Source organism: Nothobranchius furzeri, chromosome 11 (genome assembly GCF_043380555.1).
Source record: "Nothobranchius furzeri strain GRZ-AD chromosome 11, NfurGRZ-RIMD1, whole genome shotgun sequence".
NCBI lineage: Eukaryota > Metazoa > Chordata > Actinopteri > Cyprinodontiformes > Nothobranchiidae > Nothobranchius > Nothobranchius furzeri.
The window spans coordinates 41,910,453-41,932,633 of NC_091751.1; the positions used below are offsets into that span (position 1 = coordinate 41,910,453).

The window sequence follows — 22,181 nt, forward strand, 5'->3', positions numbered from 1 at the left end:
TTTTCTGTCCTAGAGTGTTGTTAAGCATGCATTTATTAAATTGCCTGCCAAATATTCTTACAAACAAAAATCTGTTGACATCTTAATAGGTGACTCTTTCGAGATAAATAATCAAGTGCTAAATCCTGACCCCACTGATACATTCAAATACAAACTAGACATCTGCTCGGTGCATGCTAATTTGTCTACTGAACAGTGCAAAAACACAAAAGTCATTCCTGAGACTACTCAGCAATCAGTCCCTTCATAAGCTTTTAATGTTCATCCCTTTTTAGTGTCACATTTTTGCTCTCACTACCATTCAGTGGACAATATTCTCTCACAAGGGGGGAAAACAATATGTGATCATACACAGCAGGGTATTTAGTGATTCTTTGATACATCACCCACAACTGGACATACAATATGTGCTTGTTTGGTCAAGAAAAAGAAAAAATATATGGCATTCATTTTTTTTCTAGCTGCACAAAATTTCAACGCTTGCTTCTGTGAACTCAGTGCTAGTAGAAATTTAAGAGCTCTTTTTACAGATTTTTACAACGTGACAAACCTTTTCAGACACAGCTGTCACAGAGAAGTCAAAGAGGTGGTCCTTTGAATGCTTGTGAAATCAAAAAAATCAAGTGCAAAAAAGAAAAGGAGTTTTCTTTTAAATATTTCTTAGATATACTCCGTTGTTTGCTGTCAAGTGCTTTATTAAACAGAACGCGTCTCCACCTCGATTTTCTCCTCCGATTGCGACAGTTCTACTTCCTGGTGGCTGACGTTTGGCCGAACTGTCACCAGCGGACCGCCGCCATAGATGGAGTGGAGAAAGGTCCACGTTTCTTCAGAGATCTGTCCAGAGTCTGCACCTGCAGTCAGACAATGCAAATACTTCACTAAATAATTCACTAGGTTGCATTAATAAAGGGATCCTTTGTTTATTAATGCTTAATAATGCACTAAGTAACATTAATAAAGGGACCCTTTGTTTATTCATGCTCAATAATAGACTAAGTAACTTTAATAAAGTGACCCTTTGTTTACTAATGTGTAATAATGCACTAAGTAACATTAATAAAGGGACCCTTTTTTATGAATGCTCAATAATAAACTAACTTTATTACTGGGACCCTTTGTTTATTAATGCTCAATAATGCACTACGTAACATTAATAAAGGGACCCTTTGTTTATTAATGCTTAATAATGCATTACGTAACATCAATAAAGGGACCATTTGTTTATTAATGCTTAATAATGCACTACGTAACATTAATAAAAGGGACCCTTTGTTTATTAATGCTTAATAATGCACTTAGTAACTTTATTAAAGGGACCCTTTGTTTAATAAAGCACTACGTAACATTAATAAAAGGACCCTTTGTTTATTTATGCTTAATGCACTACGTAACATTAATAATGCAACCATTTGTTTATTAATGCTCTATAATGCACTAACTTTAATGAAGGGACCCTTCGTTTATTAATGCTCAATGCACTACGTAACATTAATAATGCAACCCTTTGTTCATTAATGCTTAATAATACACTACGTAACAATTATAAAGGGACCCTTTATTTATTAATGCTTAATAATGCACTACGTAACATTAATAATGCAACCCTTTGTTCATTAATGCTTTTAATAATACACTACGTAACAATTATAAAGGGACCCTTTATTTATTAATGCTTAATAATGCACTACGTAACATTAATAATGCAACCCTTTGTTCATTAATGCTTAATAATACACTATGTAACAATTATAAAGGGACCCTTTATTTATTAATGCTTAATAATGCACTACGTAACATTAATAAAGGGACCCTTTGTTTATTAATGCTCAATAATGCACTAAGTAACTTTAATAAAGGGACCCATTGTTTAATAATGCACTATGTAACATTAATACAGCGACCCTTTGTTCATTAATGCTTTTAATAATACACTACGTAACAATTATAAAGGGACCCTTTATTTATTAATGCTTAATAATGCACTACGTAACATTAATAATGCAACCCTTTGTTCATTAATGCTTAATAATACACTATGTAACAATTATAAAGGGACCCTTTATTTATTAATGCTTAATAATGCACTACGTAACATTAATAAAGGGACCCTTTGTTTATTAATGCTCAATAATGCACTAAGTAACTTTAATAAAGGGACCCATTGTTTAATAATGCACTATGTAACATTAATACAGCGACCCTTTGTTTATTAATGCTTAATAATGCACTAAGTAACATTAATAAAGGGACCCTTGTAAAATGTTACAAAAAATTCAGCTCAACCCAAATTCCCAAGAGAAAAATCACATGTATATTTTTTTATGTAGCATGAAAATATAAAACACATACTTTGTTTGAGCACACAATGGCCGTTCTTGTTCACGGTAATCTTGGAATTGTCAATAGGTCCTGCTGGATCTTAAAAGGAAAACCAATGATTAGTCTTCTAGTCATAAACAGCAGCAGCTTGATCTCTTTTAATCCTAAATGACTCGGAGAGGAACCGTGTTAGAAAGTCAAGTGTTTCTGTCCTACTATAAAAAGCTATTCATGCTACGGAGAGAAAGCGAACATCAGAGGAGAGGAAAGGTGTTTGCAGACATTCCAGCTGTTATAAAGGGATGTGACAACACAAAGAGAGGGAAGCCAACGGAGGGAAATCTATTCTGACACTTGGAGGAGAGAAACCCGACTCACAGGACTAGAAACCCTTTGAGAGATAACAGAAAAAACAAAGGTGGGACTCCTGAGTTTGTTTTAATTAGTAACCTATGCAAACCAGACAGCTTTCTACAAAAAAATATATTCTTCCCCAAAAATATGATTAATCAGCTGTAGAAGACAGATCAATCTCATAATATTTAACTCATTACGAGGCACATGGAGAATTTGTTTAAGCACACATTCAGACAGAGGATGGAATGGGGTGCAACTTGACTCTATTTACCATTGTCTTTTCCTTTGACAAAGCCCTCCCACTCACGAAACCACTGCATGCTGATGCAGTATATGACCACCGGAGACTCCTCCTCCTGGAACGCCTTGTTCAGCTACAGAGAGGGAGGAAGTGGGGGAGGAGTGAGTGATAGAGACACACAGCAAGGGTGGGGGGTTAGGTGAGGATAACAGGATTGAGAGGAGAAGAGTAAAAAAAAAAAAACTAATTAATTCCTTCCAGTGGTTTTCTTTTCCAATTAGAGGACACTCTTAACAACACGCTGCAGAAGTCTCGGCTTTGAGGCTTCTTCTTTTATTCAGACACAAAACATCTATCTCTCCTCTCAGCAGCCATCGTGTGAGTGGGCACACCAAACAGCTGCGCCTGTCTCCGTCCACTCATGTCGGGGCTTTGATCTGGCCCACGGTGAGGGGCGCCGACACACACTGCCCGTCTGAATACACTCATTAGTCCTGGCGTCACACAAAGCCATTCACACTGGTTATTCAGAAGGAGCTTCCTTCAGGTGATCGGAAGAACGACGCTCACCCTGACAAACATATCCAGCTCTGATTTGCGCCGCTTTTCCAGCTTTTCGATCTCGATCTGGCATGTGTGGCAAACGTACAAGTGGTTGACCGCTGGTCCCCCGCCGTACCTTCGGACAAACACATCAGTTTTTTAAAAAAAGAACATGGAAGTTTACATAAACAAATAATGTTCAACCAGTGAGACACCATACCTGCTGTAAAGGTGATCCCACACCTTCTGTGGCAGCATCACCACCAGGTCATCGATGTACTTGGCTTTGTTGGGCGGCACACCTGGTCAAGCAATATCCCACATAAAATAAGAACACATAAAAAAGACACTACGTTTAATCTCAAAAGCACGTCTTTACAGCTAGAAGGATGTTTAGTTATGAGGTTGTTTAAAATCTTTCCTGAGACATATTTCCTTTTTAAACTCAAACTAAAGAGGTTCAAAACCCAAAAGTTTCTGAATAATTTTTCCCTTTTATCTCCTCTAATCCTCCCCAGATATTAAATATTAATTAAAAGTCTGTAGTTTAAATAATTTCTCATTACATTTTGAATAATCTCACTTAACAATGCGTCTTTTGCTGTTGTTTGTGTTTTTAATGACTCTGAGCTAATAACTACGGACGCGTAGAGCTTCCACCCATGCAAAATAAAGTTAGAGCGATGTCACATCATAACTTTGTGGTTCCAACTTTCACATTTGTACAATATAAATATCACCTTCTTACAAAATACTAACATGTTCTTACAATAAAATGTTCACATTCTTACAAAATAAATATTACGTTTTACCAACATGATATTTATATTGTACAAACAAGAAAATGTTATTGTAAGAACATGATAATATACTGTACAAACGTGATAAGATATTGTAAGAATGTGAAAATTATAATTTTCAAACAATAAATTAATGATTTAATAACACAATATCACTCCACTTTTATTTTGCGTGGGTTGCGTGCAACTTTATGCTTCCGTAGACCCGCATCAAATGGTAGCTTCATTTCTGTAACGCTAACTTAGCTGTACCCATTTTGGTTGTCAGCCAATACCGATTAGCTGTGATGATGAACTCTAATGGCTTTACCTGCAAAAGTTTAGATGTTCTTTCAATAATTAAATTTAATTAAATTGTGAAAGTTTCATTAAAACCTGTTACTTATATTTTTGAGATATTTTGCCACCAAACTACATTATCACCTGCCTTTTGGAAGCAAGAGATAATAATCAGCTAATTATAAGGACAATTAGACTTAATGCAACAGTACATTTATAATGAATTATTTAGTTAACAGTAAAACTGGTGATGGTTGGAGCGGTGGCTTCCTCAGACGTAAAACTCTCTCCGTGTTTAATGTTTTATTTTGCATTTGATTTAAAAGGCTAACTCTAATTAAAACCCAGAATTCATGGGACATTAAAGACTCACTGCAGCAGTGTTGCAAAGAAAAAGAAAGAATTGTGACAAGTAAATCAACCATGTGATTAAGAAGCACTTAAATTCAACACAAAAACAATTATAATAATCTGCAGTAGTCATCATAGTGGCTCTGTGAGTTTTTGTATAACACACAAAGCTTTGTTGAGGCTCTAAATGGCCCAGGAGTCCTGATAAATGGCCAAACACAACCCCATAATGAAGCCTTGCAACAGAAATGCTAGTTTTCTCCACCCACTCAGCCAAGACATGAAAATTAAATGAGCTGCGTGCTAATTGGCCAGTTTACCCAGATGGCTTTTTGATGCTGCCTGAATCTAGGAACGTGTATGGTATCCGTTTAACTCCATAGGTAAGCCAATGGATCCATCTGGCATTCACTCAAGGTCTAGATATCAGAACATCCTGGAACGTTACGTGTTTCCACCAACATTCTTTGTTGTTTTCCTCTCGTCCTGCAAGGATGTTAGCAATAGCTTAGGCTAGCATTGGTAGAAGTATTAGCACTAGCTACCATTATGTAGAGCTGAGGAAAATAATCAAATAATCGATGCATCGAGATGCGGACATAAATGATTCTGCATCGTAGAAGAGTACACCATATTCGATTATAGTGAAATGTACTTTTGTTTTTTTAACAGCGGCACCAGCGCAGCATCCAAATCTGTCAGAGTGAGTGTCCTCCACATTTGCCAAGTATTGTTCTGCCTTTATGTGGTACTGCAGGGCTGAGCGTTGGAGTTGTAACCTGAGACCGAACTGGAACCGAATCAGCCTGACCGGTTCAGTTGGATTTGGGCCACGAATTATGTTAATTGAGCGGATTGGCACACAGCACGCTCCGCTCGCTCGCACAGCAACTGAGAGTGAGAGAGGGATAGAGAGAGACATTGTCTTCTCACACAAGAGAGAGGATCGGAGGACGCTCCTCCAAACATGCATTATTATTTTCATAATTTAATTTAAACAATATAAAATTGGGTAATGATAGAGTTTTTGGCTATATCGCAATACCGCGATATCACATGACGCCAATAAGATGTGCACCCTGCTGACATTGGGACAACAGAATGGCAGTGACTGCAAGCATGGAGGGGGTGGAGGAGGAGGCCTATATGCCTCAAGTGGCATATATTTGCCACATGAGGATATTTAAAAGCATCTCATTTTGACATATATAAACAGAGGAAAAAATATATCGCAATATATATCGTTACCGCACATGCTTCAGAATATATCGCAGTATAGATTTGAGTCCATATCGCCCAGCCCTAATTTAATTATTTCTCCTCGAAGCGCTCAGTTAGACCGAGTGTTGTGATGTTGGGAGGTCCGGTCTTGGGGAGGGAGCGGGGTCAGTGACGGCGGCAGCAGCGTAATCATCTGTCTCATTAATTTAGGGACACGAAGAATTTAAAAGGAGAGAGAAATAGAAGATAGAAGCTTTTGTTCCACTTTATTCTTTTCTTTCATGATGATAAACTGATGTTAAGTTCAACTTAAAGAGAAATTGGGAGGAAGCTTTGGTTCATTTTAAGTTACAGGAGATCTTGTTTCCTATCTGCTCCTCCAGAGACAGCATGGACATGAGGGTTACATGGTGAGGGTCCCACAGGACAGGTTAGTGGAATGGTTTGTAGTTAGCTAGTTAGTGAAAGAGATCCATCAACTGAGTAATTTAATCCTAATCCAGCCCACAGCCTTCTGCTGTTGTCATTGTCAGCTAGAATAAAACACACATCTTAAATATTATTATCGGGATATTGAATCGAATTGAATCGTTGACCCAATAATCGTAATTGAATCGAATCGGGAGACAAGTGAAGATTCACACCTCTACCATTATGCAGTTAGCATTACCGCTACCAACATTTATATATTCCTGACATCGAAATAGGTTGGGCCAAGCAAATTTAGAGGTGTGTGTGTCTATTCCAACATGTGCTAAGCCAGCTTTTTCAGAACTAACCATATATTTGCAGCCATTACAACATTACAAATTTGCATCGGCACAGACTTTTTAGTACATTTGACAACCCAAGTTGCCTATATTCAACAACAAGGTAAATGTGGTGTTAAATTCTAGGACTCCTTTAAAGGGTAGTAGTTTTCAATGAAGTAATGACGTACCTCCATGCACACACAGGAAGTCCTTATTGGAGATGGGCCCCGGCTCTGCGAATGTCTTGAACTTGTTGAGCCACTGGCGGGAGACGTAGAACTGCAGAAGGCTGGGCTCCATCGTGTTGAATAATCCCGACACCCTCCTACGTTCTTTCACCGCGTCCTCGCTGCTCTTTCTGCGACACAAACAGAACGTGTGTTAATCAGATGCAACATCAAAGCAGCGCTCAGAATTTTAAAAAACCAAACAGATCACCGAGCTGTTGTTGACAACAGAGGGGCGTGAAGTTAAAGCACTCGTGGGCTGACTTACTTGTAAAAGAGCACATAGGCTTCAGCGTTCTGGACGCAGGACTCGGACACCTCGGTCACACTTTGGTCATCAAATTCATACCACAGCTTGTTCACATCGTTCCTGCAGTACGCGATGTAGTGGCCACCTGGTATCAGATGGATGGATGGATGTGAGAGCAGCATTCACAAATCTAACTAGCGCATGTGAATTTTGTACACAGGCTCAATAATGTAGGGTGCCCATGTGCGCCAAGAGATGGCAGCTGCCCCAGTCCCGTGACTGCCCACTCACTGCTGGCAGTGCCGTGGTGACAGATGACGGACAGCAGGTCATAGTTGGTGGTCTGGGCGGAGCTGTCCTTGGCCAGGAAAGGCTGCAGGTCGAGGCCCTCGAGCGGGAATGAGACATGTGTGCCGATCTTGGTGGAGAACATCAGTTCGTGTCTAAAGCGTTTCAAGTGAACACACAGGATCTGGAGCAGAGAGCATTCTCGAGTCAGTTTAGGGGAAAACAAATCATCGCTGAGGAGGATGTGTGTGTTTGTGTGTGTGTGTGTGGGGGGGGGGGGGGGTTATTTGTACCTCTGGCAAATTCTGCATCTTACAAAATTTGACTCCATTTCGTAACCTAAGAGGAGAATGAGAATGTTGATCATTTTAAGGTTCTAGTGAAATAATTGGGGGGTTTTAGGTCAGAATTTAGCAAATAAAATACAAAAAACTCACTTTTTACATTTTTCACAGCTATACATATTATCTCCTGGGGAAAACAAGAAGAAATACACAACATAGGCATTAATTTAGACATTCTTGTTATGGAGACATGTTTTCAGCTCATTCCTCCACCTTTTAGTTCATCTCTGGCAAAAAAGGCTGCAAGACAGTCTTGTAGAGTAACCACCGGACCCCAGAACCAGCTGGAAAACAAACAAGGGATGAGAATTTCACACAAACATAATAAACAACCCATTATCTGATGTCGACAACACCAGTGCACACACTTCACACACACCTTTTGATGTACTCCATCACTAACGCGATCCACCCTTGAGGCGCATAAGCGTCTCCACAGGAGCCGGCTTTCACCAGAGAGGTCTGGTGGGTGGATGAGTGGAGTTTGGCCAGGTCTTCCTTTCCTGGAATGGGTAACGAGATATCCTGGAAGTTCTCCAGGGTCACGGACACCTGACAGCCGCAGACGGAACAAACAGTAAAGCTTCAGCTGCCGGAACGATCTCGGTTTTGTTTACAGTGTTCAGCAGAAACAACAAGATTGTAGTCCTTCAGACACATTAACAGAATGTAGGAGTATATCGTTCGTATCAATAATAACTAGATGAGGTGTTATCTGAGGAGCCACACTCACCCGATCGCAGGTGAGACACTGGACAGAGCTGACGATGGTCCCATCAAACACATCTGAAATGATGCTTCGGTATCGTTTCTGATGCTTGTTCTTTGGAGGGGAGAATGTGGCAACACCTGGGTGGGGGTGATGGAGGACAGAGGGGCAGAATCCTGCTGTTCAGCTGAATTTGTCAAGCACAGATTTACATTCTCTCCAGACCTCCTGACCAACCAGGGCTCTCCTACCTTTCTTGTGTGCCGGGTTGCGGCTTGGCCAGCCACAGGCAGCTTTTGGAGGGCTGCTGGACATTTTGGGAATGTGTCCCTCCATAGGGACGGGACTTTGTGGTCTTGTGACGTTTGACATTTGAATATCTGAGAAGCAATCTGGTAGAGAGATAATTCATATTTAGTTTTTTATGTGATGGTAAAAATCAAATGTCGTTTGGGTTTGTTTACCTGAAGTTCGACCTTGAACCTTGATGGCTCCTTGGCTGCTAATAATGGGTGTGGTCTCAGCAGTGGTGTCCACGTCCTTGTCAATGTCCGCCCCGGTGCTTCCTCCCATGATCCCGTTAACCCCAGAGCGGTAGAGGTCATTTATCATGTTTTTCTCCTTCTGCCACTCCCTGTTGGCCTGGATCTCGTCTGGATCAGGAATCAGCATCTCCGCCTCGTTGGTGTTGTCCATCAGCACAGTGGACTGCAGCTCGTTATCCGTCCTCTCGCTGCTGCCGCAGGACTCACAGGACTGGAAGTCGTTGTCTGACTGGCTGCGGTTGTCGTCCTCAGGACAGCTGTCCATGGCGACGCCGCTGGACTGGTCGTAAGACTCCAGTGCTGGCTCCTTCAGCTCCTCGTGAAGCTGATCCATTAAGCAGCGCAGGAATTCCTGGGAGTCCTGATGTTCCGGTTGGGATAACAAGACAAAACCAAGGTCTAATATAATTTGTTTCTTTTATGTTGATCAGTCATGAATCTTTTTTCCCAAATTACAAACAACCTCTTCTCCTCCCTGCTCATGCTAATGCTGGATCACAAACTCTGAAAGTCGGCACTCATCAAAGTGTAATTAAACTTAACAAACCTCAGAAATCCAATCTCCTCCTTCAAGCCAAATTAACTCTCCTCTCCCTGGAGCCGGAACGTTATCTTAATTCATAGTGATGCTAAATTCAAGGCTGTGCAGCCCAGCGTGGTGTGACAAATGAATATTCCTCACCTAACTCCTCTACATAAACTCTGGTGAGCCGCTGGGATCATTCTACCTTTCAGACTTAGAGATTATACTTGTACACACTGCACAAAGACAAGGAGTGTTTTACTTTATAAAAAGTCTTTTTACATCATTTATGTTTAAAACTTTGCACATTGGATCAAATTAAGTACCTGTTTGAACATAAGTAAAGGATTTATGAGCATAAAAGTAAAAGTTTAGGGATTAAAAACTGGAAAAAGGATATTTTTTTCTTATTTTAGAGGGATTCAGGTGAAACTAATGTAGTTCTGACGCTATAAAACTGATCTGACGTGACTTAATCACCTATACACAGATAAACACACACATTTACACATACTCTCATTAAGGTGGTACTTTACTCATATTTTTAATACGTCTGCAGGAACTAGAAGACAGGCAGATCAGAGTTGAGCTTCAGACGGAAGGATTTGGACTCTTATTTCCTGATATTTGGGCATCTCGTCTCTGATTGGATAACAGCAACATAACTCTACCACTGACTTGCAACGTAGTTGTTTAATCTCCACTAACAACACAAGCCTGGAGGACTTCTGCTGTGCGGTGGAGTTGCTAATGCTAATGGCTAGCTTCTACCAGCCAAGATGTTCTCTTCCATTACCTGGATGCTACACCAACAACAGCCTTCCCTGTCGTGAGTCAATATGGGTGAGTTCATGAACGCAAAGAGACAGTGTGACGTAGATCTGTCAGGATTTTCTAATCCTAGCATTTCACCGTCTATTTTCTATCAGCAGCTAATGCAGCAGATAGGTGTAGGAGACTATTTTCATGTTCAGCCTGCATGTCAGAGTGACTGATTATAATCAGAAATAATACTTAAAAATGGTTTTTCAAAGAGGTACCACTTTAATCCAAACACTCATCATTTAACTCATTTATAGAAACTTTAAATTAAAAAAGAAAGGTCAAAAAAGATCAGCATGCTGCTGAAAATGGCTTTAGAGAGAGAGAGCGAGAGAGAAAACGTTGAACTAATGCTTTCTTTGTATAATAAAAGTTAAGTTGCAGACTTCCTGAACAGACTCACCTGCTGAGAATAACCTCTGAACATGGGGTTTATGGCTTTGATCCCCTGGAACAAGTTGGTTGGAACCACGTAAGAAAGTCTGCAACATGAAATTTTAAAAATACGTCAACAAAAGAGAATCTGTGATCATCATATGTGGACAGAGCGACATCTAGATGTAGGATAATGGAGAAGTGCCGAGTCTACCTGTTTTTGTGCCACAGCTCAGAGACCAGCTTCTGGTAGCTTTTGCAAAGAGCGGGCTTCTTGTCTGTTCTCACCAGGCTGCTGCAGTCGATGAAGAACTGTGTCAAGGGTGGGCTGCAGGGAGAAGAGCAAATTCATGTGTGTGTTTGCAAACTTTGAAGAAATGCATGAAATTAATTGGTAAAGATGATGCATGGTTAGAATTGCAATTCGATGCAATATTTTTTATAATTTAAGTCTGATATCAGCAGAAGGTTTGCTGTCACACAAATAGGAAAAAGGGAACTGTTGAAAATGAAAAGAGGTTTAGGTTTAGTGATCATTCATAAAACCACCTCTTTTTCTTTATTATTAATTTGACTAAATCTTTCTTTTCCTCATTTGTGTTTCCATGAAAAAGCAGGCTGAGTGTAAATCACCAAGAGGAGCGGCGCTCACACAAACAGCCATAACGCCAACGTTTCCCTAAACCTGCCTCCTCCTGCAGCTGCGTGACTCAGATTCTTCTATTTTGGGATTCTGATTCATCTGCTATGAAATCCAGCAGCAGAAAACCAGGAGTAGGTGAAGTAAACAGAATGGTGTGTAATCTGATGAAGACGTCCAATTTAAATAACATCTAGTGAACTCAAATTGGATTGCGACTACAGTACTGGACTAAAAGTGCTTTCAGATCTGAGGAAAGATCAACTGAAAGGAGATGTTAGAAAAATAAAGACATGTCGGAGCAGAAAGGGGAAAGAACAGGTGTTGACTGTAACAGAAGAACCCAACGGGGAACTACTAAAGGCCATTTCTGGCTTCTCAAATGGTGCACTGCACCAATTCTCGCTCAGCTATCAATCTCCCAAATGAACGGAGCCACGGTTATTTCTACCAGTCTGCAAGAATCAGGCAGTCGGTGAGTAAAACAGCAAAGAGTCGAGCAGTGGGATAAAAGAAACAGCAGGAGAGCAGTTTTATGTATGTAATAAGAGGAGTTTTGCTAGATGGGGGGGGGGGGGTCCCTCACCAGTTGGAAAGAGCTTGGAGGGCGGCGTTCATGTAGCAGGTGTTGCCGATGTTCTTCAGCCCCGTCAGCCCTGGAAAAGGTGGAGCACAGTTATCAATTAAACCGATTCTTATGTCATCAGAAAGTATGTTTCCGTTTCTGGGACTTAAACTTCCAGCAGCTGCAGGAAAAAACTTGTTTGATTTTCAGATCAGCTGTTTGTTCGGTGGATTCTTCGTGACTTGGATGCAAATGTTTCTGTGTCAGAGTGTCAAAGACATTTTTTAAAGTTGTGCATCCTTCCGGAGAAGGATGATCTCACAATTTGGAGAAAACATTTTGCACATTGGATTAACCCTAAAATGATGCAACCGGTGAAAAAGAAAGGCTCGTCTGACGGGTTTGAGGTGGAGCCTGTGTGCATCGGAGGCCGTTCTGCTCCTGCAGAGGAACCTGATGCAAGCAGGGCATCAGGTAAAGCAACGGTTTTAATCTGGGGTTGGCGAGCAGACGCCTCCAGCGCTGCACAGGTCAACTTCACAGGCGAGTAAACCATCAGGAGACACATTTGATTTTCTTCTGAGTTGCTTTTCGAGCTGTTAGCAGAAGACTTGAGGCAAGATGAAGCAACGCTCTCATCAGCTGCCCTTCTTTGATCAAATGGTTAAAATAGTAGGAAAGGGTTAATTTACATTTTGACACCTATCTGTGTTTTATTCTATTTGTACACATTCATTCATGCAACATTTATTAAACATGTCTGCTACTGGGCTGCAATAAATACATGAAATGCATCATCAAACACAAAAGAAGTCACCAACACCCCGTGAAAGCTTGCCTTTGGCCTGCAAGTCGTCCTCCTCCTCTGTCTCCATGTCCAGGTCTTCATAACCTCCGTTAGAGGGCACTCTGAGGGAAGTCGGGCTCCCGGGGGCCCAGCTGAAATCCTAAAGCAACACATAAAAGTTCATACATAAATTAATCATACATCCTTAAGACACTGCGATCACATAACTCTGCGGCGACACATGTCACAATGTGAGAGTACAGGAACAAAGGTGTCTCACCTGAGCGGCGTTTTGAGGTAAAGGGAGGGGTTTAACGTTGCTGTGGGGGGAGTGAGGGCCCAGTTTCCGCTCCAAGAAGACTTCCTTGTTGCAAGCGTAGCACCACACTCGGAGTGTGGTCAGATTCACTGTGAGGTTGTGGCTCGTCTCCTGCACACAAAACAGAATAACGTTTTAACAGACTGAATAAATGTGAGTAGTCAGTATCTTACATGCTGTAGGCAGTGGTGAGCTGTTTGTGCTGCGACACAAAGGCTGCAGAACATAAATAATCTGATAATGTGACCCACAATAAAATAACAGGTTCAATGAAACACACATAACTAAAGGGTCCAGTTTTAGTGCAGCAATTCTGGTGTTTTTGGCATTTCTAAGTATTTAAAATGCATCAGGATGACTTTTAGCGAGAGTAATTTTAAATGCTGTAAAATAGCCACTAGCTTGTTAGCGATCTGGCTAATCATGACTATAGCTCCGGTCAGAGAACTACTTCCTGTCTCTAGAGACTCGAAGTGCTTTGAGTGACATCACCAGCAGGTAGAGTTCCTAAATGAATAAATTATATCTTTATGGCTAAAATGTACAACTGGCGATTATTTTCTCTCTCCCCTGGTGTTTTACAAGCTAATGTGTGGTCCTGAACCCCAACCAATGGTCAGTCAGATGTTTCTGTTCTTATGTAACAAGACCAGAAAAGATTTCCTTTGTACACAATTAATGCTTAACCATTTTCTTACACGATACATCAGTAGAGTAAGTACCAAGAATTCAAATGTTGATCTTTCATTGAATTAAATCCAAGGAAATATGTAATTTTTATGAGAAGAAGAATAAATTTACCACCACAGAGCCCCTTTTAAAAGTGGGGGAGGGCAGATTGGTGCAGTTAAAGCCAACATGGCTGATGTTCTGATGACCCGCTGCTACTCTGACAAACTCCAGCAGTCTAACAGGTTCACGAGAGACTGAAAGTAAGCAACAGCCAATTCTGCATTACTCATCAGTCACGCATTAGTCCCTTAGCCTTCACACAGGCAGGACAGATTTGGCAAAAGTCTCACACCAGATGGAGAACGACCCCAAACTCCCCTTTCTTTAAATCATTCACAGCATAAAAGTAGCAGAGCACCGATAAACAGATCGATCTCCACATGGGACTTTCAACATTACCTTCAAGCCTAACCCTGACCCATCCATACTCGTTAATGATAAATAGCATGTATCTGATAGGGTTTCACACCACCACCCCCACCACCCCAAGGCACCTTACAACACAATAAGCCTGGTGCATACACACACTGGTGGTGATTAGCTACAATGTAGCCACAGCTGCCCTGGGGCGTACTAACGGAAGCGAGCGGCTGCCGTACACTGGCGCCACGTCCCTTCAACCACCACCAGCAGGCGAGGTTGGGTAGGTGTCTTGCTCAAGGACACAACGACTGCATCAGACTTAGCGGGACTCGAACCTGCAATCTTCCAAATATGGGGCGGACACTTTTCTCCTCTGCCACCGTCAGACTGACTTCTTGACCGACACAAGAAGGGAAAACTAGGTCAAACCTGTCTGATTATTCCAACAGCTTTATCGTCTTAAAGGTAGGCCCGCTTCATCATGAATGAATGAAAACAAGCTCTTTGTTTTCATTTCCTGATCCTAACCATGCATCTTTTTAATAAACCAGCAGTAGAGCTCCTGCATCTAAAATCAGCTGATTTAAGCACACCTAAAATCTCAGAATTCACTCTCGCTGTTACAGTATGTGACCCAGTTTCTTCATGACGAAGAAAATCTGATTCAAATGTTTCCTTCCCTCGGGACCTTCCACAGCACTAATTAGGCACGGGCACCACTCCTACATTTGAAGAAACCTTCAAATAAAAACAGGCTAAAAGCAGTTTCTAAGTAAGCTAGCACCTGGATTGCTGATGGGAATGCTACTCGGCAGTTTGCCTTTTGATCTGTCTTCCCTCCTAACCCCGTTTGGCTTTAGCGCACTGAGGGAAAAGCATTAGTCCACAAAAAGAAGACAAGAGGCTGACTAGGAGCAGATACTGTAACCATAGTGAATCTTCCCCCACTTCCCGAAGGACCGGCGATTAATAATGGATGATCTGCTGCTGAAACTGAACCGCATGTGTGGATGTAGGCACAGAAACTCAGCATAGACGGTTTCTCTTTTTTATAAACATGTGCACTTCAAAAAGCTTAAAGATCCATGTGCGGGCTCTGAGATCACAGAGGAAAAACATTAAAAATAAACGCGGTACGAAAGTTGGGGAGGTAGTTCTCTGGCTCTCGGGACTCTAATGTGGGATTTCTGTCTGCGCTTCAATCTTTTCATCTATTTCCAGCTCAAGGCGTCATTCCCTTTTTCCACTCTTATCACAACCACTTCCTCGTTGGGATTGCACTTTGACGGCTCTCAGCGTCTCACCTGCGAGTGCACCGTGCTGTGGTCGGCGTGAGATTCCCCACAGCCCACGTAGGCACAGCCATCCTGGAGAGGGAATCAGAAGATGAAGGCACCATGATGTTTAAGAGGAAAGGATCGGCTCGACGCATTCCCTGGGAATCATTGTCTTACCTCCAAACACGCCCACAGATTCGGTCCTCTGACTTTGCAGTCTTGACACTGACCCTGATGAGATGTGAAGGTTAATAGGAAATTGTGAAAATGCAGTAAAAACAAATTAATTCCTCAAAGTAAACAAATCACATCAGTTTTAAACTAAAATCTGAATTTGGAAAGGTTTTAAAAGATCTATGAACAATCAGTTACTATCACCACATATATATAAAAATGATATTTTCTTCTTCTTCTTCAGTTTACAGTTTTTATTTTCTGAGGCCTGAGGACCATGGCGGCCATCTTTAATTGAGTTGAATCCACTACTTACTAGATTACCTTCTAGGAATCGCATTAAGGTTTACCTTAAAGTGAGTTGGTAAATTTCAGCAGGGTCACTTACATGAGACTTCTGAATTAGTTCCTCCTTGGTGATCTCCCCCACACAGTCCAGGTGGGGGCAGTCACAGCTGGATGTCGGCGACATCGCTCACCGACCAGTCTACGTGAGAAACGCAACACTGAGAACACAACTCCAGTTTGGGTTTGAGTAACTTTCCGGACTCAGAATGAGCTTTTTGCTTTATAGAACACTGAAGACAATAGTCAGGTTACTGTCACCAGAGTCCTCACACCTGACAGGGTTTTCCACACATACTCAAAATTAGTAAGCTGTTGGCTTGCCAAGCCAGAAATCATCAACCAGCTGTCAATAACTCTGAACCAGTTATGCCAGCTTCCTGCTACAGCTAAACATATTGTGACTTTTTTCTTACGTTATAATACTGCTTTGATCTATATAAAACATGATTATGTTTAAGTCCTTTGCACCAATTACCTCCAACATAAAACGATTTCAGCAGTTTGATTCTTGATATTTCTAGTACCTTCCAGAATGAGCCGTTTCAGGTTTTTGTCTCTTTAAGAAAACAAGCTGGAGCTGGCCACGCCCATCCCCCCACTCAGGCTGCTATTGACCCTTTGCACGTGACGTCACGCCACTCATGTGACCGCCCCCTTTGCCATGATGGACGGCAAAAAGACTGTTTAAACCCGTTGAAACTCCAGTGAAGGTAGTCAAAACAAGCCAGTTTGTAGCCTTTTATCGCTTTTATTTAGTTGACTTGACAGTAAAATGGTTTTAGCGTGCTGCGTGGTTGGCTGCACTAACAGATAAGGATGTAAGCTCAACTCGTTTTGTTTTTTTAATAACTTTGATGGAGACAGAGGACGGAGATGAACTGCAGCGATCAATCAGGCAGACTAGCAGCCCTCAAATTTACAGCAAACACATTTTTACCGGGTAAGATTAACGTTCATCTATTTCACGAGGAATACAGGGACAGGGATAAATGTGATGTGTTTATACAAGTTATTGATAATCCTGATGGATGGGTATTTCACCACGGAGACCGCGCTCCATCCACTGTAGTGTAAAGCGAGACAATTATTAACAATATTAAAGCTCCGATGTATAATTACGTGTGTTAAAATTACGTTATTTATTTATATGAGCGTCGGCGTTCAGAGATCTTCTCATTCTGGTGTGAAAGCAGCAGCTGAACCCGGTAACACCACCAGCAACAGAAGCTGGTAGGGATCCAGACTTTTTAAAAATCAGCTTTTGTGTGAAGTGAAACGCTGTTTACAACATAAAGTTATAAATCCAGAGGGGTGAATTTAAGCAAAGTCAGCAACATGTTTACATCGGTGAACAGCCGCAGAGGAGGAGTTAACGTTGGTAAGCTCTCTATGAGCCCCCGCTAGATGCGCTACTTCTGATAACTGAACTGGGCATAAACTAGTTGAAGGAATGCTGGAGGAGTTTTGTTTTTGTTTTGATCGCAAAAACAATTTCAGGCTCTACTTTTCCCTTTGTTTAGTACTCGTGCCGCTCACTGTTTACATGCTTTTGCCGTCCAGCATGGTGGACCCATGTGATTAGGTGACGTCGGTGCAAAGGGTCAATAGGGAGCCTAAGTCACGCCCATCTACATCCGGACCGTGGGTCCCCGGAAGAACGAAAAAATGAATGCAAGTCGATGGGGCTAAAAAAGCTATTTTCTAATTCTGCTTGTTATGTACCATGGGTTTCACATATGATGTCTGTGAATTTTAAAGAAGCATTTTTATGCCAAGAACGTGTTTATTTTTGAACGAGGGGAAATGTTATTTTAGGTTTTGTGTGAAAATAAGTCCAGGACTACAAATGCGCTTCACGAAAGTGACGTCATCAAACCAGACACGGAGAAAACTGAGGGAAAATGGCTGTAAGTTTAGCAAACCTAAAATCCTTTCTTCAGGAGGAAAAGAACCACCATAAATCTGGCCATGTGGTAAGTAGTAGCTACACTAGAGGAGAGGAGTTTCATGACATCACATATGCGACATGCTGATATCTAATTTGTCGTCATGCTAATAACGAACTTTTACAAGCTTTTAACCCCGTTGACTTGCATTCATTTTTTCATTCTTCCGGGGACCCATGAACCGACCGGAAAGGGAGGAGACTTAGGCTCCCTAATGACCCTTTGCACCTATGTCAGCTGATCACGAGGGTCCAACATATTGGACGACACAAGCTTAATAAACAGAGAGCAAACTGAGTGCTGAACAAAGGGAAATGTAGTGCCTGAGATTGTCTTCTGGTTGTTTTTGTGATGTTGGCTTGGCATTCCCTGAATGTGTATGAGTTAGGCCTTCATTTATGTTGACTTTAATTCCCTGCTTTCATTGGTCTCTTTATCTCTGTTTTACCCATTTGTTTTCTACTTTAATGTTTTTACCTTTTTTTCTCATGTACTGTGTTCAGCGCCATGGGCTTCCCGACAGGGTCGCGGAAGGCACTTTATAAATAAAGCTTTGATTGATTGATTGATTGATTGATTGATTGATTGATTGATTGATTGATTGATTGATTGATTGATTGATTGATTGATGTTTAGCGTTACTTCAACTAGTTCAATCCCAGTTCAGTTATCGGAAAAAGCAGCACACTTAGGTGGGGCAACAGTGAATTATGGGAGAATTGAATGGAGAGGGAAAATTTGAGGTTGTTTTTTTGCCAGTTTAGCCTGGTTTCTACTGGTTCTAGCCCAGTTCACTTGTGGGAATATTAGCACACCTTGGTGGGGGTCATAGAGAGTAGTGTTTACAAAAGTTATGTGTTAGCTAGAAGTGTGACTTCACGTGCAACGGGTCAATAAGCTGAGAAGCTCTGATATCTGGGAGGGGCTCAGAGTAGAGCTGCTGTTCCTCCAGCACCAGCTCTCTTGCACATGAGGTGCTTCTATTCAAATTTCCCCAGTTGTGACATCACAAATGAGGACTTCGTGAAACAGCTCATTTTAAGCACATAATTCCTAAAACCAAACACTGACAGAAAACGAGTACACTGATTTTTTGGGAGTGTTTACAGAGGCAGTATACTAGAGACCCACTTGGAAGCACAAAATTATGCAAAAGGTGAGCTTTGCATAATATGTCCCCTTTAACATCATCTATAAAAGCCTTTGTTCTGGTAAAAATATGAAGCTGTGGTGGAGAAACATCTTCACCCATGTTCCCAATCACTATCAGCCACAACAGCTACTAAATGTTTATGGGAAAGAATGACGAAGAAACAACAAACACACCGAATGTGAAAGTCACCCAGGAATCTGATTTCACACCCAGTTCCTAAGTGGAGGTTAAACAGGAAGGCCACATCCAGCAGGCTGGATAAATGACGGAAGACAGAAAGGAATAAAACGGGTTTATCCTGCTGCACAGCCAGCACCAAACCACTGATAAGATACGTAATCTGCTTTCTATTCCTCCATGATTTTACAAGATTCTATTCTGAGGCTTCATCTTATAGGCTCTTATCATTTCATTGCTGTTGTTGACTCTGGTTTTTGTGCAGGTTATGTTATAATTGTGTTGTTTTAACTCCAAATACATTTTGAGTGTCAGAACTAATGTAAACAGCTTCATAAGATGCAGACTTGCATTAACTCTCATTGTTTTACTTCATTTTGCAGAGAAGAAAAGAAGAAAGCGTTCAGAGGGATGATCGGAAATCATTAGAACTTTCTGTTGATGGGCCTTTTGGCAAGGGAGTAAAATCCCACCGCCATCAACACATGAAGATTTTATGCATCTTTAAAATTATTTATCAGGGAAACGGGACATAAACTCAAAGAATGAAAGAAGACAGGAGCTTTTTAGGGTCTGTTTATTAATAGTTTAGTAGGAGGAAGTGCTGCATCGTGTTGATTTAGATTCTCATCCATCCACTACATGGCAATCTGAAAAAAATTGATTTTAAAAGCTTCTTTAATTCTAAAATGTAACGAGTAAGGTTCTTTTCTGATCTAAAACCTATATATCAGTTAGCTTCACAGCTATGAAATGTCAAAAACAAATCAAACATAACACCTCTGTTATGTCACGTTATTATCACGATACGTGTCACACAACTGCTAGTTAATGCCTAACTGGGAGACAAACTGCATGAAATTGCTTTTCACACAAACAATAAACAAAAAATGTGATATGATATGACTAAGATATGCTGGATGTTATCGGACCATTCTCCTGTGATTGCGGTGAACTTTGGAAGAAAAAAGGATCAAGAGGTCAAGGAAAAATAAATTCAATGTTCCTGCAGCTGTAAATACAGCTAGAAGTACACAGCAGGACACAGCAGAGGGAATACCTATTCAAACCAATACAATACACTCCGTGCCTCCATAAGTCATGTGACATTATATTAAATACCAGTGGTAGATGGGATGTAACCAAGTTCATTTACTTCAGTCCTACCGATTCCAGACAAGCTAAAATGATTTTGTTTTACTTTTAGTCACTTTTACACAGAGAAAATGTTTAAATTAATGTTGATTTGACAGCTTTTCTAACTAATTGCATTTAAGAATGGAATTTGGATGCCACATGTTTTCTAAGTACAGCAAGATAAATAAAGATTAAAACAGTTTTTCACATTTTTTACTGTTTGATGTATTTTAAAAAAGCAATGCTTAGCCAGAATTACATTGTAGACGACAATTCAGTTAATAGCTCCCATAATCAGACATATTTCTGTCCATACTGTTAACAGTTGTGGTAAATTATATCCAAGTTATAAAGATTACTTTGAATGCTAATCAAAGCCAGACGTGCTAGCCTGACCTGCCAGACTTGTCCTCTGTCTACGCAGGGAACTATGCTTCCCATTAGGAAGCATGGGGTTGGCTGGTCAGGCTAGATTTGTGCATCATCAGAATTTTGCACCTCTCCTCATCCGATAATTATTGGATAACTGATTTATTAGCTGTCTCTGTTTAAAAGCAGTTCTGCCTTATGGAGCTACCTCAGTAACAATGATGGTCCAGTATCTAACATAAAAATGTATCTGCTAAAGTGACCATATTTTACTAAAATGTTCAGCCACCACCTTTGCACCTTAACAGTAATAAGGATGGATATTAGAAACAAAATATTTATATATATATATATTTTTTTTTTTTGGTAGTATTCTGAATACATGATCTACAGCTAAAAACTGTACAAATGAGTGGTACTCTAGGGTGGGGCTTTCAGACAAATTTCACATATATACAGCTAATCCTGTTCTTAATAACATGCATTAATACATTTTTGTCAACAGAGAAAATATGAATTAATTATATCTTAAAGGCACAAAGTTGATCCGTTAAAACATGTAATCATTAGCTTAGCAAACAGCCAGTCCACAACAGGTTAGCAATAACTATTGTGCAGAAAACGTGATGTTAGCGTCATTACCTGAAACCCAATCAGAGAAAGTGACAGAAAAAGTCCGTTTAATCACTTAATTTTTTTTTTTACTGTAGGTTTCAAAGCGGAAGCGAGTTGTCCTTTTGTCCCAGATAAAGTCAGTGGTTAATGCAGAAGTGTGTGGCTTCGGCCTAGTGAGCTGTCAAAATATGTAGAGGCGTCACAGGCTGGCTGGCCATCTTTCGCTGTTAGCGTTAGCTAACTACTATCCGTTTTAATTCAGTGTGTTGCAACTTAACCTTACCACTAACCACTAAAAACAAAACATATGTGTATTACGCTAAATCACACACCGAAAATGTTCCGGTTCGATGGTTTATAACGTATAGTCATCTCACTACGAACATGCTAACTGGTTAGCAAGCTAAAGCTACTGATGATCAGTGACAATCGGACCTCACAGGAGTCAGCAGCATCCAAAAAAAAAGCCCAGATTTGGTCCTTACCAGCTCCTTAACAAGACACGCTGCTTCTCGCGTAGATCCAACTGTTCCTGGCGTATCTCACATTGGTTTTAGAGACATTTCAGAAGAAAATCCTCCACAGTAAAGACAACGCTACCGTCACTCAGCGTGGTTGCTAACGTTACAA

General features: G+C 40.8%; 1 protein-coding gene across 2 annotated transcripts; it reads right to left on the reverse strand.

The window, feature by feature from the left end:
- Nucleotides 1–239: 239 nt before the first annotated feature.
- usp33 (ubiquitin specific peptidase 33) lies at nt 240–22,176 on the reverse strand. 2 transcript variants are annotated; one of them, XM_015956180.3, is made up of 24 exons: nt 22,037–22,176; nt 16,195–16,293; nt 15,810–15,863; nt 15,660–15,722; nt 13,222–13,371; nt 12,993–13,101; nt 12,176–12,245; nt 11,164–11,277; nt 10,978–11,056; nt 9,149–9,590; nt 8,936–9,076; nt 8,709–8,824; nt 8,355–8,527; nt 8,189–8,259; nt 8,069–8,102; nt 7,925–7,970; nt 7,635–7,815; nt 7,362–7,488; nt 7,055–7,224; nt 3,684–3,765; nt 3,491–3,599; nt 2,951–3,053; nt 2,353–2,421; nt 240–854 (listed from the first exon to the last, which is right to left on the reverse strand). In XM_015956180.3, the coding sequence occupies exons 2-24, from the start codon at nt 16,276–16,278 to the stop codon at nt 697–699; spliced, it is 2,745 nt and encodes a 914-aa protein (XP_015811666.1). In that variant the 5' UTR covers nt 16,279–16,293; nt 22,037–22,176; the 3' UTR covers nt 240–696. The 2 variants fall into 2 exon arrangements, with proteins under 2 accessions (XP_015811666.1, XP_054602874.1); XM_054746899.2 differs by lacking the exon at nt 22,037–22,176 and adding an exon at nt 21,579–21,691.
- Nucleotides 22,177–22,181: the final 5 nt, after the last annotated feature.